The 22,054-nt window shown below is 37.0% G+C and overlaps 1 protein-coding gene, 1 long non-coding RNA gene and 1 other non-coding gene across 3 annotated transcripts; all 3 read left to right on the plus strand.

Moving 5' to 3' along the window:
• The first annotated feature begins 2,985 nt into the window (after positions 1 to 2,985).
• On the plus strand, positions 2,986 to 7,452 carry LOC106367829. The gene is made up of 2 exons (XR_001273942.3): positions 2,986 to 6,799; positions 7,112 to 7,452. It is a non-coding gene; the product is annotated as an uncharacterized LOC106367829 (long non-coding RNA).
• Positions 7,453 to 16,955: 9,503 nt separating this feature from the next.
• LOC125592108 lies at positions 16,956 to 17,062 on the plus strand. The gene has a single exon (XR_007327958.1). It is a non-coding gene; the product is annotated as a small nucleolar RNA R71 (small nucleolar RNA).
• Positions 17,063 to 19,317: 2,255 nt separating this feature from the next.
• On the plus strand, positions 19,318 to 19,986 carry LOC106363472. The gene has a single exon (XM_048766949.1). The coding sequence runs from the start codon at positions 19,318 to 19,320 to the stop codon at positions 19,984 to 19,986; it is 669 nt and encodes a 222-aa protein (XP_048622906.1).
• The last annotated feature ends 2,068 nt before the right edge of the window (positions 19,987 to 22,054 follow it).

Raw genomic sequence — 22,054 nt, forward strand, 5'->3', positions numbered from 1 at the left:
TCTTTGACTTGAAAACACCAAACTTTATATGAATTTTTCAGTTTTGTCTCATATATTTCTTACTAATCTATCTCTTTTGCAGGTTTTTAATCAAATGGTACTCATCTTCCACTAATTTAAAGGTAAATCTATTAATTTTAGATATGTATTTTTGTGTGTTCTATAAATGTAGATTTATCTAATCTTCCACTCATTTTCTCTATTTTTAAGTCATTTGAACGTTTTTGGATATGCAGGTTTTTCAGATCTGGATTTGATATGCAGGTTTTTCAGATCTGGAAGACTTCTTGGACGACTTACCTGTTAGTCGTCTGGAAGTCGTCTGGACTTCTTGGAAGTCTTCTGACAAAGTCGTCTGGACTTCCATGAAGTCGTCTGGACTTCCAGGAAGTCGTCTGGACTTCCAGGAAGTCGTCTGGACTTCATGGAAGTCTTCTGACGAAGTCTCCCTTTCATAATAGATCTGAGCGTTTTGGTAAGTTCTTATGTCTGATTTTTCTTTATTTGGTAACTTCTTGTTGTATAAAGTTCTTACTTTTTTCCCAAACTAAAACTCTCCAAACCCACTCTAATCTCTTTGACTTGAAAACACCAAACTTTATATGAATTTTCCAGTTTTGTCTCATGTCTTTCTTACTAATCTATTTTTTTTGCAGGTTTTTAATTAGATGGTACTCATCTTCCACTAATTTAAAGGTAGATCTATTATTTTTAGATATGTATTTTTGTGTGTTCTGTAAAGGTAGATCTATCTAATCTTTCACTCATTTTTTCTGTTTTTAAGCCATTTGAACGTTTTTGGATATGCAGGTTTTTCAGATCTGGAAGACTTCTGGGACGACTTACCTGTTAGTCGTCTGGAAGTCGTCATGACTTCTTGGAAGTCTTCTGACAAAGTCGTCTGGACTTCCTGTAAAGTCGTCTGGAAGTCGTCTGAACTTCCTAAAAGTCTTCTGACAAAGTCGTCTGAACTTCCTGGAAGTCTTCTGGACTTCTTAGAAGTCTTCTGGACTTCTTAGAAGTCGTCTGGACTTCTTAAAAGTCGTGTGGTCTTGTCTACTCAAGTGGAATCCAAGCTTTTCTTTGTAGAGTAATGATCTATAATAGTTTTGTTTGTGGTCTGTTTTGTGAATTGCATGTCTACTCTTTTAGTTGTGAATTTTTTGTAAAATCAGTAATAATGTTTTCCAAGATGTATTAAATGTGCTAACAATGTGTTTACACATTTACAAATCAATGAAATAATAGACGTCAGTAGCCTTTTTCTTATCTTTGGATCTCTCATATGCAATAATAAAATCCAATGGCCTTTTTCTCATCTTAATAAACAAGAATGTTGGTAGCTTTATATTGATACAACATTTTAAGAAGCATTTTAACCCTTCTTCCAACTCATAACAATAGTCATCATTATTGTCTATAACAATAATACTTAAGAGATGGAAACAAACAATAGTAACTAGTCAAAGCATATCATATTTTATTATAAGTTTACGTTGAAAAACTTAGTCAAATTTAGTAAAACTAAGGGAGAGAACATATTTTGTAAATATGAGTTTTACATATCTTGAAGTTACTTATCACTCTTAAAAATACAAGTTATTCAAAAACTAACGTAGAAGACTTAAAAACTAGCGGAGAAGACGCAGACGACTTCAATCTAAGTTGTCCAGACGACTAAACTATACGTCGTCTGGTCAACGCAGAGGTTATTTTTGCAATTGACTTTGAAATCTGTTATTTCGGACGACTGAAAAATAAGTCGTCTACTATTGTTTGGCTAAAAAAAAACTCCAAAAAAGCTAGACGACTTACATTTCAGTCGTCATAGGTTAGTTTTGCATTTGACTGGATTATTTCAGAAGTTTGACTTTTCTGGACGACTTACATTTCAGTTGTCTAGTGAAAATTAAAATAATAATATTTTTTAAAAAGTATACGACTTACAGTTAAGTCGTCATAGGTTAGTTTTGCAATTGAAAAAAAAAACTTCAAGATTTAATTATATACAGACGACTTATAATTCAGTCGTCCACGAGACGACTGAAATGTAAGTCGTCCAGGATTTACGAGGTTTGACCAGAATCTCGGAAAAAAATCCTGGATGACTTACAAGTAAGTCGTCTCGTGGACGACTGAATTATAAGTCGTCTGTGTATAATTAAATTTTGAAGCTTTTTTTTCAATTGCAAAACAAACCTATGACGACTTAACTGTAAGTCGTCTACTTTTAAAAAAATATTATTATTTTAATTTTCGCCAGACGACTGAAATGTAAGTCGTCTGGGGAAGTCAAACTTCTGAAATTATCCAGTCAAATGTAAAACTAACCTATGACGACTGAAATGTAAGTCGTCTAGGTTCTTTGGAAATTTTTTTGAAACAAAACAAAAACAGGTGATTTAACTTTCAGTCGTCTCAGGTTACAGATTTCAAAGTCAATTGCAAAAATAACCTCTGCGTTGACCAGACGACTTCCAAGTAAGTTGTCTACAGCCAGACGACTTCCCAAGTAAGTCGTCTGACGAACAGATCTGGAAAAAAACTCGATGTCATACCTTAAATTGGTGAGATAAGTTCCTTAGCATACATAAGGCTTCTCCAAGCACACAGAATCACAAACGAAAGTAACCCACCCAGAATCGTTAGCTTCTATGACTCTATGAACCATAAAAAACTTAGAATCAAAATCTTGGGTTTTTTTAGCTCATTGTGGAGAGAAAGTGAGAGATATGTTGTGCTTAGTTCACAAGAATAGAAAAAGAAGAAGGGTAAATCAATTTTGGGAGCATTAAGAGCTTCAAGTTGGTTGTTCATGGTGGTTGTGGTATTGATGACAATGGCAATCTTGTAATTACTTGAAAATGATGAGGGTGAGAGAGTAAAAATGTCATTTTCGAAAAAAAAAGAAAAAAAAATTGATGGCATTTTCGTAAATTATATGAACTTGTGGGTTGAATAGGGCAAAACTAATTTTCAAAAAAAAAAGAGGTTAGTTTTGTGTTTGACTTTAAGTTATAGGTCAATTCTGCAAAAAGCCCTAAATTAAAATATTGAAACTATGGTTAGGCGATAGTTTTGAACCAAAAAACAATATTATATCTAATATTTACATTTAATTTATAAAATTATGATTAATTAAAATAGAAATTTTAAATAAAATTATATTACATGATCAACACTTAAAAAAAATCATGAAATAAAAATAACAACAAATTACCTTCTCTATTTTTAGTTTCATATAGCTAAAATTTATTTTACAAAAACTTTATCTCCAAGATATAATGGAAAAAATTTTAAAACTAAAATTATCCATTTTTTAACTGTCTAAAATTATCCATTTATATTAATAATTTAAGCACAAACAGTAAAAGAAAATCAGTTAAAATTGGTCAAACAGATAACTTTTAAAATAAAATAAAATACTATATTTCTTTCTTACAAAATTTTCATTCACATTTTCCACACAAATTAAAATATGATTTAAATTCATGTTTATCCCTAATAATTACTTCTGTTTAACTAATATTCATTGAGATATTAAAGTATTTTTAAGATTACAATCATTTTTTACAATAAATACTAAGGTTAAAATAGGTAAAACCTTTAAAATTATATTGAAATTAGAAAATGACATAATTTGTGTAATAAGAATAAAAATATCAACCAATGCCATTTATGAAACAAAATTTACATACACGTATAAATTGGATATGTAATCATAAAAATTTTATTAGGTTCAAACATAATACTCAAAATCTTAATTAACTCTTTAACATTATGAACAACTTCAAAGGAAAGATAAGTGTCAAGTTCAATACATGAGTTAGAACTACACCTTCTATCTACGGCTGAGAAGATAATAATCAAGGAAACACAGCTAAAAACAACTTCGCGACATCATATGTGCTGTTTTTGTATTCTAAACTCAGTTTTGATATTTTAGTAAACTAATAAAAAAAATCATTACAAAAAAATGCAAGAAAAAATATATGCAACATTCAAACAAAAAAAAAAAAGCAGAGCATATCTACCTTCATATACTATGCCCTACATAATACATAGCTTATATACATAAAAATTATGCATTATTTTATTTTCACACCACAAAATTTATTGTAAAATTTTTAAAACAATTATCAGCGCGTAGCGCGGAAAAACGATCTAGTAACAATACTAAAATGAAGATATCAAGTCCTCTAAGTGCATCCACGTCAGCTGAAAAAATCAGCCAGTAATATTGCAACAATCATCCACGTCATCTTCGATTTATTTTGTTTTGGGCTTCGTTTGTTTTCGGCCTGTTTGTTCTCTCCTCTTAGAGTGTACACGTAAGCAGTTTTCTATTTAGTGGGTCCCACCATTTTCAATAAACTTCCGAAACCTTAAAAAATCGTTTGCCAACTATTTTTAGCCATTAAGTTATTCATTCAGTGGGCCATTCGTAACGCTTATACGTTTTATTCAAAATATAGCTGAGACCCAAGTTTATTAAAACTCTTCTATGGCCCCAATAAGCGTTACGCAAATCCTAGAAGCGGAGAGGTGAAATTCGTCGATTGCTAATCTGCTATGACTGATGCCATCATTAAAAAAAACTATTTAATTGCCAAGGAGTGGAGGATTGGAGTTAATTCAGGCGGTAGAAGAAAAAGAAGTGATACGAATATGATAGCAAGTCATGAAAGATATTAGGTGATTGGCTCTTGCCCTATTTTAAAGATGGTTTAGGCTATAGGAGATTAAAACAGTGTAGGTCTTCATCACATCCAGAACATTTATTTATAGGTCGAGCTTGTATCTGTTATAGATGTGAATCTGAATAAATGAGACGGAGTGGGAGGAGAGGTGAGTGGAGTTTAATGATTGAATTAAAGCAAGAATTTAAGAAAGGGAGAAACGTTCCAGAAAATGTCATTGGAGAAGATGGCTAACGATGAGTTACGCCGTCAAACTGTAGAAGAGCGTACAACTAAACCTAAACACAAGGCGAGCCAGAAAGATGAAAGTATTAAAGCCCAATGAATAAACCGAAAGCTCAGCTACTCCTCCGCAAGTTAGAAATACAAAAAAAAAGCTCTCCGAATTAGAAGCAAAAGGAAAATGAAGAAACTCTTTCTCTGCTCGACACGTATCGCAAAATGGTGGTATGAGGGATGACGTGGCGCATTGTGGAGAGTTTCTCTTCTACTTTATTATTCATGGTCTCTGTCCTGTTCTGTAAGGAAAAAAAAGAACATGTTGAACACTAAACCTGAGCAGAACACAACAAAAACAAACAATTAAAGGTTTTAACTAAGAAACATTATTCGTACATATACAGAGAACTCTCGAATTGTTTCTTAAATCTCTCAAAGACTTTTAATCTCAAGGTAAGACATCTATGGAGTCAACGAAAATGGGTACATAAACTACATAAAAGGATACAAAGATTCAACCTTTCTGGATTTCTAGAGTTGTCGAACCCGAAGCAAACGTAAGAGGAACGATCTCCACCATGTCAGAATCCTTCGAAGATCTTCCTTAATATTGATTCTTTATGCTTCGCAAAAAAAAAATTGATTCAAAGATGTAGATGGTCTGGAGAGGAGGAAAGCATACCTTTTTATACCTGTAGAAACACCACCTATCAGAAGATTAACACACATTGAAGTGTAAATCGTGGCTAAAGGAGTTAAGAACATGCTTAGTGCGATGGATCTGGAAGAATTTGTTTCGATTGATGGAAAAAGGTGTAAGGACGTGATCAAAACCCTCAACGAACCGAATCGTCACGCCAATTTAAGCAAATTCGTCTCCTTTAGATCGAAGAATCAGAAAACCCTAGAAATGGATCGCATCGCTCAGAGAACGGTAGTTCTGCGGCCACTGGAACTGAAGAACGGGACGCGTGACATGCCAAAAACAAAGCCCATAAACATTCATACAGCTTTAATTGAAACGGTACGTTTTCGGTGAAGGGGGCAGGTGTCGCGCTGTGGGCATCCGAATTGATGACGTGACACCCTGATGACGGTCACCTCCGTCACGCCTTTACAGTTCATCACCGGTAATCTGTTTGGCCACATCTGAGCGCGTCCACGTCAGCTGAAAAAATCAGCCAGTAATATTGCAACAATCATCCACGTCATCTTCGATTTATTTTGTTTTGGGCTTCCTTTATTTTCGGCCTGTTTGTTCTCTCCTCTTAGAGTGTACACGTAAGCAGTTTTCTATTTAGTGGGTCCCACCATTTTCAATAAACTTCCGAGACCTTAAAAAATCGTTTGCCAACTATTTTTAGCCCATTAAGTTATTCATTCAGTGGGCCATTCGTAACGCTTATACGTTTTATTCAAAATATAGTTGAGACCCAAGTTTATTAAAACTCTTCTATGGCCCCAATAAGTCTCTAAGTCGCCTAATCTTCATCTTCATCTTAGATCTAGGTTTCTGTATTATAGCGACTCACCTCACATACATATCCCTTTCCACTTCCTCCACTAAATTCATGAACTCTTCATCTTCTTCTGTCTCTACATCTTCCAGTCTTAACTCAGACTCTCATTAATGGTGGTTTTCATAACCGACTCGAAGTTCCTCTTATATATAGTTCATGTTACACGCCGGAGACTAATATCTCATATCTACTCTCATCCTCTTTGAACCAGCGTAGATTTCATTTAACCCTCGAGAATGTCTTCCTCTGCTACTAATTTTGCTCAATCAGCCATCCTTCGAGGCTCTCTGACTTGGTCGGACTTCTCCGCTTCTAGGATTTGCGTAATGGTTAATTTGTGGCTCGGCTCCGTATTGACATGTAAGCTTAATATGTATCCTCTACCTCCAGCTATGTTGTGCTCAAAATTTGAAACTGTGTAATTTAGAATCTCAATCTATCTCACTTTTGTTATTGTTTGTAATGAAGGAATTGTCAAAAAAGGTATTTCATCTATTGATGTGATTTGGCAGATTGCAGGGCAAGATAATTTCATACCAGTCTGAATGCTTCTTTGATGTTCTCTTGACGTCCATGCTAATAATTCTTGCATTTGTTTTGTCTTAATTTATTTTAAGTATAAGAATTCATGGTATACATTATGACCCAATTTTTGTTGATTAACTGATATAGAGTTGAAGCTTTCCTTATATGAGGAGAAGAACCAACACTCCATCACCACGATGGGGTTATTGGAGGAGGCGTAAATCCAAGCCCTAAATGAGGTAGCTATGGAGTCCCTAGCCAGGACTTCTCGACAAGAGTTTTGGTTTGCAATCTACGCCATGAATCATGGCCCATGATTGCAGGTTTATATATTTGACCTATTTTTAATTTGCTTCAGCCATTTTCTATTTTCTTTAGGAAGACATTACTTTTTGGATATCTCTTAAGCATAGTCAAGCAAGAGGTTCTCTTATAATATGTAGACAGATTTTCAGAAAGTTGATAAATGTCTCAGACTTCTCTCCCTATGTTTATTTGGTGAACGTTTGATTTATAATTAAAAAAAAAATCTAAGAGAAAGATAGGAGATGTGTTTTTTTGGTCATATAGAACTATTAGTCATATTTTGTGTTAAAAAAAGACTATTAGTGCTATTTAAACAGATGATTTTACAAAATCTCAAAACAGGAAGCAAAGCCGGCGAAATAACGATATTTTCGAAGACAAAGCTGACCGAAATTACCGTTTTTTTGTATTTGTATTCATCTATTTATATTTTTGGCTTCTCCACTTATACTCATTTGTTTCACGAAAGAAGATTTAGGAGGTCACTTGAGTAGCTCAGTGACATTTATATAACCTTTTTTACTAAATTTATAATGCATGCACAATGTTAACAGTTAGTCCAAAGAAACCTTACAAGGGAAATGACCCGACCAGCTACCCGTGTTAATAGAAAAAACTTACTATGCTAATAGAACAACAAATGATCGCCTTCTCTGATGTGAACGGATACATCTCCGTCATTACAATATACAAATCTGAAAAGCCAAAAAGAACATAAATAAACAAAAGGAATTGTCAAGTAAAATATAAATGTGGCTAAAACATAAAATATTTAAAAAAAATCCCGGCATAAACTTAAGCAAATGCCAGCTTCCTTAGCGAAACGATTATGTAAGTCTAGATATACTTCCCACTAACTATGGATGATTTAGCTGCAAATAGGTTCAGTTACAACCAAAATTCAATGGATAGGAAACATTGTGAACATTTAGGTGGCAATGAAGAAATAAGAACATACTAGCAAGATATGTAAAAGATTTTCAAAATCGTAAAATATGCAAGTTAGCTTCATGAGATAGTCATTAGTAAACGATTTATATTTTCACATGCTTAATAGACTCATTTTCTATAATAGGATAGAAAAAGAAAAAAAGAAGATGGATACAAAGCATCTCAGTGATATATAAAACCCAAATTTATTAATAACAAAACATCAAATACAAAGCACTTGATACATAAAAATAATATTTGCATCACTTCTATTTAAACTAATGAGAATTATTTGCATCATCACTTTCAGAGTCACTTTCTTAAATGATGTAAAATCTGTTTACATCAATTATAACTAATACAAATATTTAAAATAAGTGATTCAAACACACACTTTTTTTATGTAGTGCGAGTTTTGTTTTATTTCATGTGATCAAATATGAGCTCTCAATATTTTACCAAAAAAAAATATAAGCTCTCAATAACGTTACCATTCTCATGGTGTTATGAAAACAATAAGCAAACCAGATGGAGGAGGTGGCGATATTGTCAATGGGAAGGAGATTGTCTTCGAGGAATTAAAGACGCAAGCAAACCAAGCCAGTATCTTACAAAGGCAGCCTTTGTCTGATTTAGGTTTAAAACGTTGTATTTTCCAACAAGTATTCATACCCATAATTAAATTTGCCATAATTTTGTTAATCCGTAACTAAAAAATATGAATACACTTTTTGACTTTCACGCCCAATAATGAGGGCCTCACTATTATTACTCTTTTCACCATGTTTAGAGTGTCTGGAGTTGTTCTTATTACAGTAACGTAACAAACAATAGCAAAAGGCTTTAAGTTTTCAGGTTATAATTACGTAACGGTTGCTACCTTGCCTCTTCGCCTCTTAACTCTTCCCTTGACTCTTAAGAAACTCTCAGCCTCACTTAAGAACGTACTCATTTGCACGCACCCTAACAAGGTGAAGAAGAGCTTGCTATTAGACGTACCTACACCCAACGCCATGGTGAAGAAGCCTCCTCGGGCCAATTGGCTTGAAAGCACCAGACTCAAGTAAATCAAACACTACAAACCTAAAATAGACACATCGTATATACATAACAATCAAACAAACATGACAATATTATAAAATAAAATACACTAAATCATTGTACCAACTTTACAAAAAGAAAAACACATGAAAACCAAATCAATAGGAAAAATAATTAACAACAGTATAAAAAAAATATTAGTTATTCTTACTTTAGATTTTCATCAATGTCAAATTGAAATAAAAATCAAATAGGAAAAATATAAATGATTACATTTTCCATAATTTTTAATTTAATAATTTTGAGTTCTCTAACAAAAAATAATGTTATTGACCATCTCTTTTTGTAACTTATGTTAGTAGTATTTTTAACTCAAATTAACAAATTTAATAACATTTACAATTTGATCTTAAAATAAAAACAAATTATATATTATTTTTTATATGAAGTAAATTTTCAAATGTTTTATAAAATTAAAATATAAAATAGTTTTAGAGTAAATTCATCAGCCCGTAGGGTGGGCAAACCTCTGGTTAATATAATAGAGGAAGAGGTACTTATAATCCGTCAAAGGTTTTACAAAATTTAGATTATCCTACTGTAATTTTTTAATGTTTTAGATATTTTAATCTCTACAGTTTTCTAATACAATATTTTAATTTTTACACAGACGTCTATATGTTCTTATACTAGTATCTAAAAAATTACTCCTTCTGTTTCATATTAAGTGTCATTTTAGCATTTTCTTCTTGTTATATAAAAAGTGTCGTTCTACAATTCAAATATAATTTATACTAACTTTTACCTCAATATTAATTACAAAATGCATTGATTTTATAAATAAATCTATTTATCCAAAATACTACTCCTTCTGTTCTTAAATGTAGGATGTTTCAAAAAAAAATTGATGTTCCAATATATAAGATGTTTTCAACTTTCTAGGTAATTTTTAATTTATTAAAAACTGTGTAACCAATCATATTTAATAATCTATTTTGTAATTGGTTGAATACAATTATTTTATAGTTTTAGTGATACTTTCTAGACAAAAAATAATTTTCTTAATATGCGTTTTTTTTCCTAAACATCTTATATTTAGAAACAAAGATAGTATTGGTTAAATAGATGACATTAATGAAAACATAAATGCATTTCAATCAGTTTTTTAATATGTGTGAAAATTTTCTAAGTGACACTCTTTGTTCGGATGGAGTATTTTATAAATTGTCTAAAACATTTTAAGAGGTGGAAAACTTTTATAGTACTTCTAGATAAAACTCTATAAATTAGATACAATTTGGGATTTTCTAAAATGGATAAATGATTGGAACATATAATTAAGCATAATCCAAAATGAAAATTTATTATAATATAAGCTAATCTAAAAAATTTCCCTTTTATGGGCTAAGTTTCTCTCTCGCGAAAAGTAATCTTTCTTTTGTGAGTGGAGCTTTGGTAGTACCACCGGTGACTCATAACCCACCGCTTTCTTTTAAAAAAATACTTTTTCCGTTCAATCTTCAAGATTTCTAGGGTTTGTTCAAGAGCTTCAGTCGGCGGAAGAAGAAAAATCTCAGATTCTGGTTTGATTTTCGTGATGTCGTTTGCCATGGATAAAGCGATGATGGAGCTTTCGCTTGATGAAGAAGACGAACCGTTCAATATGCCGGATTTACCTCAGTTCAAACCATGCGAAAGAAACTCAAGAAGCCTAATTGGTAGAATCTTAAATCCGGAGTGTCAGAAGATGGCGAATCTGATTCGGAACATGCCGCGAAAGTGGCAAAAGGATGGGAAGTCATAGGGGTGGCGCTGTCGAAGGAGCGTTTCCAGTTCATCTTAAATCATGAACACGATCTGGAGGATATTCTAGAGAAAGGTGTTCATACCTTTAATGATTGGACGATGGCTATTGATCGTTGGGTGGAGAACCCGCCGCCGGATTATCTTCAGTATATCCCGATTTGGGTTCAGATCCGAAATCTTCCTATAAACTACTATATGGAAGAAGCTAACACTGCCTTGGGGGATTTGATTGGGAAGACAATTGAAGTGGCCTTTGACCCGGAGAAGCCGCAGTGCCAAGAGTATGTAAGGGTTTTGGTTCGCTTTGACTTTTCAAGACCTCTGAGGAAGACTAAGGTTGTTAATCTTCCTGAGGGAGGTTCCTCGACTGTGCGTTTCAATTACGAGCGAATCCAAAAAAGGTGCTATGAGTGTCAACGTCTCAATCATGAGAAGGATAAGTGCCCTCTGTTAGTGAGAAAGAGGCAAGCTTAGCGTCTGACAGGAGGCAGAGGATCTTGATGGAGAAGGGTTTAGTTGAGAAGCTCATAGCGATTGATGACCCTTTGTTTGGAGTTCTGACTGAGGAACAAGTTGGTATTTGTAAAGAGACTGGAAGAAGAAAGATTGCTCCAGAAGTCTTAGAGGAGATGAGTGAAATGGAATTTTCAAGGGTCCAATAATCAAATCATCATAGTAATTAAGATGTCAACCCATTTCTAAGTGTTTTGAATCAAAGAGAATTCAGGTTTTCAATTAAGCTAAATGCAATCAATAAGATGAGTGGTTTCAATCAATCTAACAGGTTTCTAAAGCAACTAAACAGCAACTTTCAATCAATTGGAATAAGGAGGATTCATGGGCATAGAATTTTGATTTCAGATGACTAAGATTAAATCTAAAATGGCAAGGTTTCAATCAACACATTCTCCTAAGTCTAGATATCAATTCTAAGCAAGTTCTCTTCCAAGATAAAAGCTCATTTACTCTCATGATCAAACATCAAATTCCTTTGGTTTTTGTCAATCAAGCAATCATTAAGGATAAATCATTCAACTTTCCTAACTCCCCTAATATCAAATCCCTTTGGTAGGGTAAGCTAAGAGCTTGATGAGTTGGCTCAGACATTTCATCGAACACCTTCCGGGAAATGAAATGTCTAGAGTTCTAAACCAGAATGGCCAACTCAAGCTTAGCATTAAGATCACTCAATCAAGCAAGGAAACACATTAATCTACTCTAAACATTCTAGATCATCACTTAATCATCCTAAATCATCCTAACCCATGAATCCAAAGATGACTACTCACTCATAATCATGGTAGACACTAGATCATTAGTTGATCCAAATCTAAACATGATTAATGGTCAAAGTAATCAAGCAAAGATAAGAAATTATGATCAAGATTAGATCTTTCACCCAAAAGTGGTTTTTGATTAGATAGAAAACAAGATCAGATCCTAACATTAGGTTTAGAGAGGATTTATATGACTTCTAAAACCTAGTGGGCTCAGTCAACAACCTGAAAGGCCCAAATAAAACATAAATTTTCGATCAGAAGAAGAGAAACGTGCGCGGGTTGATGAAGTCGCTCCACCAGGTCGCTCTGCTTCCAGAGCGGGTGCCTCACCTCGCTCCGAGAGGTCGCTCTGGCTCTCTGCTTCATTTCTTCATATTGCACGCGGGTTGATGACCTCGTTCCATCTTGGTCGCTCCGACTCTCGAAAGTCGTCGACGAGAGGTTGAGTTCGGAGCGGGTACCTCACCTCGCTCCGGGACGTCGCTCCAATCGCTTTGTCCGCAACTCCATATGGCGTGCGGGTTACTGAGGTCGCTCCCACAGCCCGCTCCAGCTTCAAAGTTCGTCGACCAAGATGCATCGCTCAGAGCAGGTGCCGAACCCCGCTGTGGGATGTCCTGCTGCCTTCGTTTCGTCTGGAGCGGGTGTCGTAGGTCGCTCCCATTGCCCGCTCCGGTTCTCTACTCGCTCAAACAACACTTTCCACTCCCTTTTTTTATCCCAAATGCTTCCAAGTACCTCCAAGAACTCCAATGGACACTCCAACACCTGATAAAGACTTATGCAATGCAAAAAGGAAACTAAAATGCATAATCCCTAATCTAAATGACCAAAACATGCAAGAATGAAGAGTTAAAACAATGCAAATGTGCAAGATATCAACTCCCCCACACTAGTCCTTTACTTGTCCACAAGTAAACTTTCAAGAGCCAAAGGGAGAGAGGTTTGAAAATGGGAACTCATAACCAAAAGAACACTTTCTAGCCATCAACCTAACAACCTAAGGAAAACATAGCAAATAGCATGAGCAACTTTTTTAGTGCACTCTAGCTTCTCAAGGCCTATCAAGACTCTTTTATCTATACACAAGCCACGTTGTCATTCAACCAACAAGTTCCTTAACCAACTCTCACATTCATTCACACACACACACACAAGTTGAATTCTTGCAAATGTATATTTGATCTCAATCATTTGGTTTGGTGAGAAAATGTGGTCTAATGTGAAGAAAAATGGGTTTCAATTGCATTATTTATAGTGGCTCACACTCAAGAATAAGAACAAGATCATTATGCAAAATTTATCTAAGAAAATGAGCAATTCGTGCATACAATGCCTTGTTCTCATCATTCTACTCTTTTCTTAAGTAGTATCAAGTTTTACCCATCTTTTTCTTCATACCCAAACCCAAAATACACTCACTTTCATCTCTCACCCAATGAACACTCTTTTCTCTCCTTTGATTTAAACCGACTAGGGACTCAATCTTTTTGGCTCAGCTCTTTTCATTTCCCTTCTTCTTTTTTTTATTTGGGAGGGGGTTCTATTTATACTCTATAGCTTCTCTTTTCTAACTTTCTTTGTCCCTAGGGGTTTCTTTTCTTTAAGCACTCTTTTTGGTTCATTTCTTTCACTCAATCTCTCTCATTCCCAAGATCAAAAGAATTTAAGCTCACAAATCCAAAAACCATCCTAGAGGCTAGCTTAAATGAAGTCCTAATGCTAGCCAAAGATGAGAACAACCCCATTGTCGCTCCTAATACTCTCAAGATTTTGCACATGACATGCTATCAATAAAAGGTCTCACTCAAGCAAATTAATGTTGGCTTCAAAGAATGGTGAGGGTTAATGGGTATGGAATGCCATTTGGGTTAACAAATATTGGTACAAAGAGAGAAAGATAACCCAAATGTGTATAATATCCATGATCAAATATGCAAATGTCCATATGCAAGAGAAATTAAGTTCCTTAAGCCTTAGTTCATTTGGAGTTTGTTTCAAGAACAATGTCAATCATCAAGCAAGCAACATGTTTCAAGAAGAGTTTTCAAGGCTCGAAGCTTACAAGATTTTTCAAGAGATGCTTAAGCTACTTGATATGTTTAGCTAGGATGTCAAATTGAGTTCTAGACATGTGTTCTTTACAAGGTTTCTCTCTATTCATGAATGCAACCTATATACTCTAGACTCAATCCTAAAAATGCAAGTGATGCAACTACATGCTTATTTTTGTGTTTTTCAAATTTTTTTGGTTTTTCTATGCAAATATGTATGTACAATGCAAGACTCAATGCAATATCATCAAAGCAAACATGATCAAATACTTGGTACCTCCCCCAAACTAAGTTCACATAGTCTCTGTGTTAGTAAGTTGAAAGAGATACCCAAAAGAAAGAATAAATGCAAAGAAAAACTGGTATATACAATGGAAAGGTTGGAGTGGTACCTTAAGCGGAGAGTGGAGAAGGAGGATCCTTCCCACTTTCAAGAGGGATGGTGAGGACTTGAGAGAGAAGCTCTTGAAGCTTGATTGGATCATCTTGGAGCTGGAGTGATGATGGCCTTTGCACTTGAGAATGACTTAGACCTTCCCTTGCACTTGATCTTGTACTCAATCACTCCATCTTTGAACTTTATTGGGTGAAGAGTGAGAATGTATGAAGATTTTTCAACAGAAGTAGGGTGAGGTTCTTTCATCATCTTCTTCTTGTCATGAGTAGCCTCTATGGCTCTACTCACCCCCTCCTTTGTAGCACTTTCCAAGTGCTCATCACACATCTCTTTAGAGGAGTCTCCATCAAAACCTTCTTGCTCACTAACAATCACTTCATCCTTGAGCTTCTCAATGGAAGGTTCTCCATAAGTAATGGTTCCACAATACTCAAAATTCATCATTGGAGACTTGATTGGGTAGCAGACGGCTTTGTTCACATTGAGGAGTGTGACCTTCTTGTTTTCAAAGTCAATGCAAGCTCCTACTGTTGTGAGAAATGGTGTGCCAAGGATCAATGAGACTCTCTTCTCAGTTGCCATCTTCAAAACAGTGAGATCAATAGGGATGGTGCAGTCTCCAATCTTCATAGGGTAGTCTTTGATTAAGCCTAATGGAGTTGTTGAAGAAGAGTCTCCAAACATGAGTGAAGATGTGTTTGGCTCCATTATCTTAATCCCAAGACTCTTCACCATCTCCATTGAGATCACATTCACACTTGCACCAGAATCAACAAGAGCATCATCAAGTGTGAACTTACCAAGGGAGCAAGACAAGGTGAACTTCCCTTGGGTTTCTAGTTTGGGAAGGGACTTTGGTGTGACTGGTGGATCAAGCTGCATAGTAGAGATGTTTAGGAGCTCTCCTACTTATTCTTTGTGAGCTAGAATGTCCTTGATGAGCATCATTTGGACATGAGCATCATGCATATTTGATATCTGTGGAAGCTTGACTCCTACATCTCCCATGTCCTTTCTGAACTTGGAGATCACCTTCTTTTGAGCTTTAGTGAGGAATCTTTGTGGAAATGGGAGCTTGTCGTAAGGTGATTGCTCAACCACATGAGCTTCTTCTAGCTGAACCTCTTTCAATTGCGTGACAGCTTTCCTAATAACCGGTTTCTCAGCTTTACGTCTAACTGGTTGCAAAAACTTTCCCTCAACCTTCTTTACAGTTTGTATCTCAACCCTTTCCACAATCTTGTGTTCAATCTTCTCCACAATCTGTGCTTCAGCCTTGGCAACAACTTTTGTTCCATATATGAGTCTTTCAATTTGATCTTCCTCTTTCTCATGATCACTCAACTCAATTTCAGAAGTAGTAGAGAGGATAATGCAATACTATTTGGGATTTTGCTCTGATTTTCCTGGTAGAGATCCCATTAGGCTCTTGGAGGTTGAAGGCATAGAGGCAAACTGATTCTCCAAAGTCTTGAAGTGAGAGGAGAGTTGTAGGAACTTCTTGTTGAGGTCAGTGTAGCTTTCCATCAACTTTGGTGTGAAGGTTCTTCAGCTCATATCCAATGTGCTTCTCACTTCTAGTTTGGGACTCCAAGATCTGTTTCAACATTTCATCAGTGCTACTCTCTTGTGGAGCAGAGGTAGGAGATCGGGCTTGGCCTTGTGTAGACTGATTTCCTTTGGAGGAGAAGCCTTGAGAGTAGTTTTCCCTAGCTTGGTAACCACCCTGTTGGTTGTTGTAGAAGGGCTTTTGTTGGTAATTGTTGTACTGAAAATTAGGCTCCTTTTTGTACCATGTCCCATTAGCATTCACAAAACAAAGTTCTTCTTGACCTTCTAGACCATCAACTTCATTAAGCACAACAATCCCTTCTTGTTTCTGCTCACCAACAAAGTTCACCTTCTCTTGTTTAGCTCTATCCAAGAGAAGCATATCCATCTTTTCTTGTAGAGCCTTTAACTCTCTCTTGGTGTTTGTATCATCACCTCCACTGCCTCTGTTGCTTCTATCATGCTCATCACTATAGACTGAATCACTCTTAGCCATATTCTCTACAAGCTCCAAAGCATCTGCTTCACTTCTCCCCAAAAAGAATCCATTGCTAGCAGTATCAAGCTGGCTTTTAAACTTGGGCAAAGCACCTCTGTAGAAAGTACTATGCAAACTCTACATATTGAAGCCATGATGAGGACATTGAGAGATATAGCAGTTGAACCTTTCCCATGCTTCTCCAAAGCCTTCAAGATTACTTTGATGAAATCCAAAGATTTCATTCCTTAGCTTAGCAGTTCTTGAAGTAGAGAAGAACTTGGTGAGGAAAGCTTTCTTGCACTCATCCCATGTGGTGATTAAATCTCTTGAAAGGCTCTTCTCCCATGTGTGAGCTTTGTCTCCCAAAGAGAATGGAAACAACCTTAGCTTGAATGCATCTTCAGAGACACCATTGATCTTTGTAGTTCCACACAGCTTATCAAAGTTATCCAAGTGGTCTAGTGGATCCTCTAAGGCAAGACCATGATACTTGTTGCTCTGGATCATGTTTATCAAGCTTGATTTGATCTCAAAGTTGTTGTTTTCCACAGCTGGTGCTCTAATGCCAGCTCTATGCCCATGGATATTGGGCTCATCATCGGTTCCAATAGCTCTAGCTTGGCGATGTTGGTGTTGTGGCCTAAGGTTGTCAGCTCCTTGGCCATTACCTTCTCCATCTTGAGGTTGATTCTGATGTTGATCCATCACAAACCCCAATCTGTCTAAGTGAGCATGTTGCTCTTCTTCTCTTCTACTCCTTGCAATCTCCCTTTCAAGTGCTTTAATGTCTTCAACTCTTGGAACTACGTCTGTTGGGCCTCTGCTCCGCAAGTTCATGCACCTGAGATACAAAAGGCTAGGAAAGAGAATAAGTAACTATATATAAGAAAATAAGATTTAGTCTCAAGCAAGAACAAAATCTCAATGTCAAAATCAACTTAGAATTGGCAACGGCGCCAAATTTGAAATGGACTTTTCAAGGGTCCAATAATCAAATCATCATAGTAATTAAGATGTCAATCTATTTCTAAGAGTTTTGAATCAAAGAGAATTCAGGTTTTCAATTAAGCTAAATGCAATCAATAAGATGAGTGGTTTCAATCAATCTAACAGGTTTCTAAAGCAACTAAACAACAACTTTCAATCAATTGGAATAAGGAGGAATCATGGGCATGGGATTTTGATTTCAGATGACTAAGATTAAATCTAAAATGGCAAGGTTTCAATCAACACATTCCCCTAAGTCTAGATATCAATTCTAAGCAAGTTCTCTTCCAAGATAAAAGCTCATTTACTCTCATGATCAAACATCAAATTCCTTTGGTTTGTGTCAATCAAGCAATCATTAAGGATAGATCATTCAACTTTCCTAACTCCCCTAGCATCAAATCCCTTTGGTAGGGTAAGCTAAGAGCTTGACGAGTTGGCTCAAACATTTCATCGAATACCTTCCGGACAATGAAATGTCTAGAGTTCTAAACCAGAATGGCCAACTCAAGCTTAGCATTAAGATCACTCAATCAAGCAAGGAAACACATTAATCTACTCTAAACATTCTAGATCATCAGTTAATCATCCTAAATCATCCTAACCCATGAATCCAAAGATGACTACTCACTCATAATCATGGTAAACACTAGATCATTAGTTGATCTAAATTTAAACATGATTAATGGTCAAAGTAATCAAGCAAAGATAAGAAATTATGATCAAGATTAGATCTTTCACCCAAAAGTGGCTTTTGAATAGATAGAAAACAAGATCAGATCCTAACATTAGGTTTAGAGAGTATTTATATGACTTCTAAAACCTAGTGGGCTCAGTCAACAACCTGAAAGGCCCAAATAAAACATAAATTTTTGATCAGAAGAAGAGAAACGCGTGCGGGTTGATGAAGTCACTCCACCAGCTCGCTCTGCTTCCAGAGCGGGTGCCTCACCTCGCTCCGAGAGGTCGCTTCGGCTCTCTGCTTCATTTCTTCATATTGCGCGCGGGTTGATGACCTCGCTCCGTCTTGGTCGCTCCGGCTCTCGAAAATTGTCGACGAGAGGTTGAGTTCGGAGCGGGTACCTCACCTCGCTCTGGGACGTCGCTCCAATCGCTTTGTCCGCAACTCCATATGGCGCGCGGGTTACTGAGGTCGCTCCACTGCCCGCTCCAGCTTCAAAGTTCGTCGACCAAGATGCATCGCTCAGAGCGGGTGCCGAACCCTGTTGTGGGATGTCGTGCTGCCTTTGTTTCGTCTGGAGCGGGTGTCGTAGGTCGCTCCCATTGCCCGCTCCGGTGCTCTACTCGCTCAAACAACACTTTCCACTCCCTTTTTTGATCCCAAATGCTTCCAAGTACATCCAAGAACTCCAATGGACACTCCAACACCTGATAAAGACTTATGCAATGCAAAAAGGAAACTAAAGTGCATAATCCCTAATCTAAATGACCTAAACATGCTAGAATGAAGAGTTAAAACAATGCAAATGTGCAAGATATCAATGAGAAGATATATAACGATGGCTAGTGATGACGATAAATCTGTCCATATTGATAGGGTTAGATCATCAGTTCTGGATGCAGAGAAGGACCCTATCAAGCCGAAGACGGTCCTAAGACTGGAGGCGATGCCAAAATTTACGAAGGATCTAGACAAAGGGAAAGGTGTGGTGTTTGACTTTGACCTGAATTCAGAGGCTCAAACAAAAGATAATGATGGAGGAAAAGAGAAACTCATGGGATCAGCCATTAGAGCTAACAAGATGGCTAATTCGTTCCAGCAGTGTGAAGAACGGGATCTAAGGGAAGCATTGAGCAGGAGCAGATTGGAGGGATCTTTTTCGACTACGTCTGACCCTAAAATGATCGTGCCTGTCAAAACCGTCCAGAAGCAGACTAGTTCTCTTTTGGTTGGCCACTCTACGGAATATGGTTCCACTTCTTCTGAAGCTAGACCATCCGGGGGGCCCCAAAATAGTACTAAGATTCGAAGAAGACCTTATATTCGCAAAAGACAAGAGCAGAAGAAGCCCTCAGCTAACATTCTTCGTGAACTTTATGGGAGCGAAGCAGCGAAGGAGAGGAGTGGAGTTAAGAGAAAGGGAGTGGGGGAGGTTTTCTCGGAGGAAGAAATCGCAAGGCGTAAGGAAGCAAGGGTGATCCCCCATGTGGGATCGCCGATGTCTTAATGAGCATAATAAGCTGGAATTGTCAGGGATTGGGACTCCCTCAAGACCTGACAATTTCTCGCCTCAGGGAATTGCGTAAAAAACATTTCCCTGAGGTGTTGTTTTTTATGGAGACTATGAATAGTAGAAATGTATTAGTAGACTTACAAGTTTGGTTAGGGTATGACCGGGTCGTTACTGTAGAACCAGTGGGTCATGCGGGAGGTCTTGCAGTTTTTTGGAAGAAGTCTGTAAATATTGACTTTAAGCTTGTAAGCAAGAACTTGATAGATTGTATAATACAGTATGAGGATGTGTCCTTTTGTGCTTCTTGTGTATATGGTCCCTCTGATCTCAAGAGCAGGTTGGTTTTATGGGAACGTTTGAGTCGGATTGGTGTAAATAGAAGGGATAGTTGGTGTGTGTTTGGGGATTTTAATGACATATTGCACAATGGGAAAAAAGGAGGGGTTTGGAGATCAGATGAGTCATTTGTTCCGTTTAATCAAATGGTGGAAGCTTGTAAACTGGAGGAGCTACCTAGTCATGATAATGTATTCACTTGGGGAGGACAAAGGTACAACCACTAGATACAATCTAGACTGGATCGGTGCTTTGGTAACAAGGCTTGGTTTGATCAGTTCCCTTGCTCTAATCAGTTCTTTTTGGATAAGAGAGGATCAGATCACCGGCCTGTTTTCATTAACCTCATCGAGTCTCAAGAGGCATATAGAGGTTGGTTCAAGTTTGATAGGAGGCTCTTGGAGGTGGAAGGTGTTAGAGACAACGTGATCAATGCCTGGGATTTTGGGGGCTCTACTGGTAATGGAACGATCTTCGTTCGTCTCAATGCTTGTAGGAAGTCTCTGAGTGTCCTCAAGAAACAAGTCAACCCTAATGCTCGGGACAGGATTTCTCAAGCGGAATATGCTTTTGAGCAGGAGCAATCATCAAACTCCCCATCTACTTGGCGTATTAACTTTCTCAAGAGAGAGTTGGTGAGAGCATATAGAGATGAGGAAACGTATTGGTGGTAGAAGAGTAAAGAAAAATGGCTCCATGGAGGTGACAAGAACACAAGGTTCTTCCACAATTCTGTTAGAGCATCCAAGGCTAGGAATGGTATTGAGAAGCTGGCGAATGCAAATGGTGTAGATGTGTTTTCAGAGGCTGCTAAGGGAGAAGTTGCGGTGGAGTTCTATACAAATTTGTTCAAATCTTCTAATCCTCCACCGTTCAGTACATGGTTTCAAGGGATGGCGCCTCGAGTGACAGCTCATATGAATGATCAGCTTACGCAACCGGTCTCCGCAACAGAGGTGAAAGAAGCTGTTTTTTCAATCAACCCAGCGAAAGTGTCTAGACCTGATTGGATGTCCGCCTTTTTCTTTCAAAAGTTCTGGCCTAATATTGAGAAGCAGGTGGTAATGGAGGTTCAGGAGTTCTTTGTTTCTGGAGTGCTTCCGAAGGAGTGGAATTATACGCATTTATGCCTTATTCCGAAAATCCCTGATCCAAAAACAATCTCTGATTTGAGACCAATCAGCTTATTCTCGGTAATATACAAGGCTGTCTCTAAGATCATGGTGAGAAGGTTAAAGCATTGGATGCCTGAGTTGGTTTTCTCGACCCAATCTGCGTTTGTTTCAGAGAGGTTGATTTCAGACAATATTACCATTGCTCATGAACTGCTTCATTCACTGCAATCCTCATATCAGTTTGCTTCGGAGTACATGGTGGTTAAGACTGATATGTCGAAAGCGTACGATCGTGTAGAATGGAGTTATCTAAGAGCGCTGATGGAGGCAATGGGGTTCGATGTAAGATGGATAAATTGAGTTATCAGCTGTGTTTCTCCGTCACATACTATATCTTAATAAATGATCAACCGCATGGCCTTGTAACTCCGCAGAGGGGATTACGTCAGGGAGATCCCTTGTCTCCCTTTCTCTTTGTTCTCTGTGCGGAAGGCTTGGCTCACCTACTCAATAAGGCGCAGGATGATGGAAGAATAACAGGAATGAAGTTCGGTGAGAGAGGACCTTCAGTGCACCACTTGCTGTTTGCAGATGATTGCTTGTTTGCTTGC

This window comes from Brassica napus, chromosome C8 (genome assembly GCF_020379485.1).
Source record: "Brassica napus cultivar Da-Ae chromosome C8, Da-Ae, whole genome shotgun sequence".
In the NCBI taxonomy this organism is placed as follows: domain Eukaryota; kingdom Viridiplantae; phylum Streptophyta; class Magnoliopsida; order Brassicales; family Brassicaceae; genus Brassica; species Brassica napus.

Excerpts from the sequence above, each read along its gene's own strand:
- LOC106363472 (XM_048766949.1), top strand. The coding sequence starts at position 19,318 with ATGGCTAGTGATGACGATAAATCTGTCCATATTGATAGGGTTAGATCA.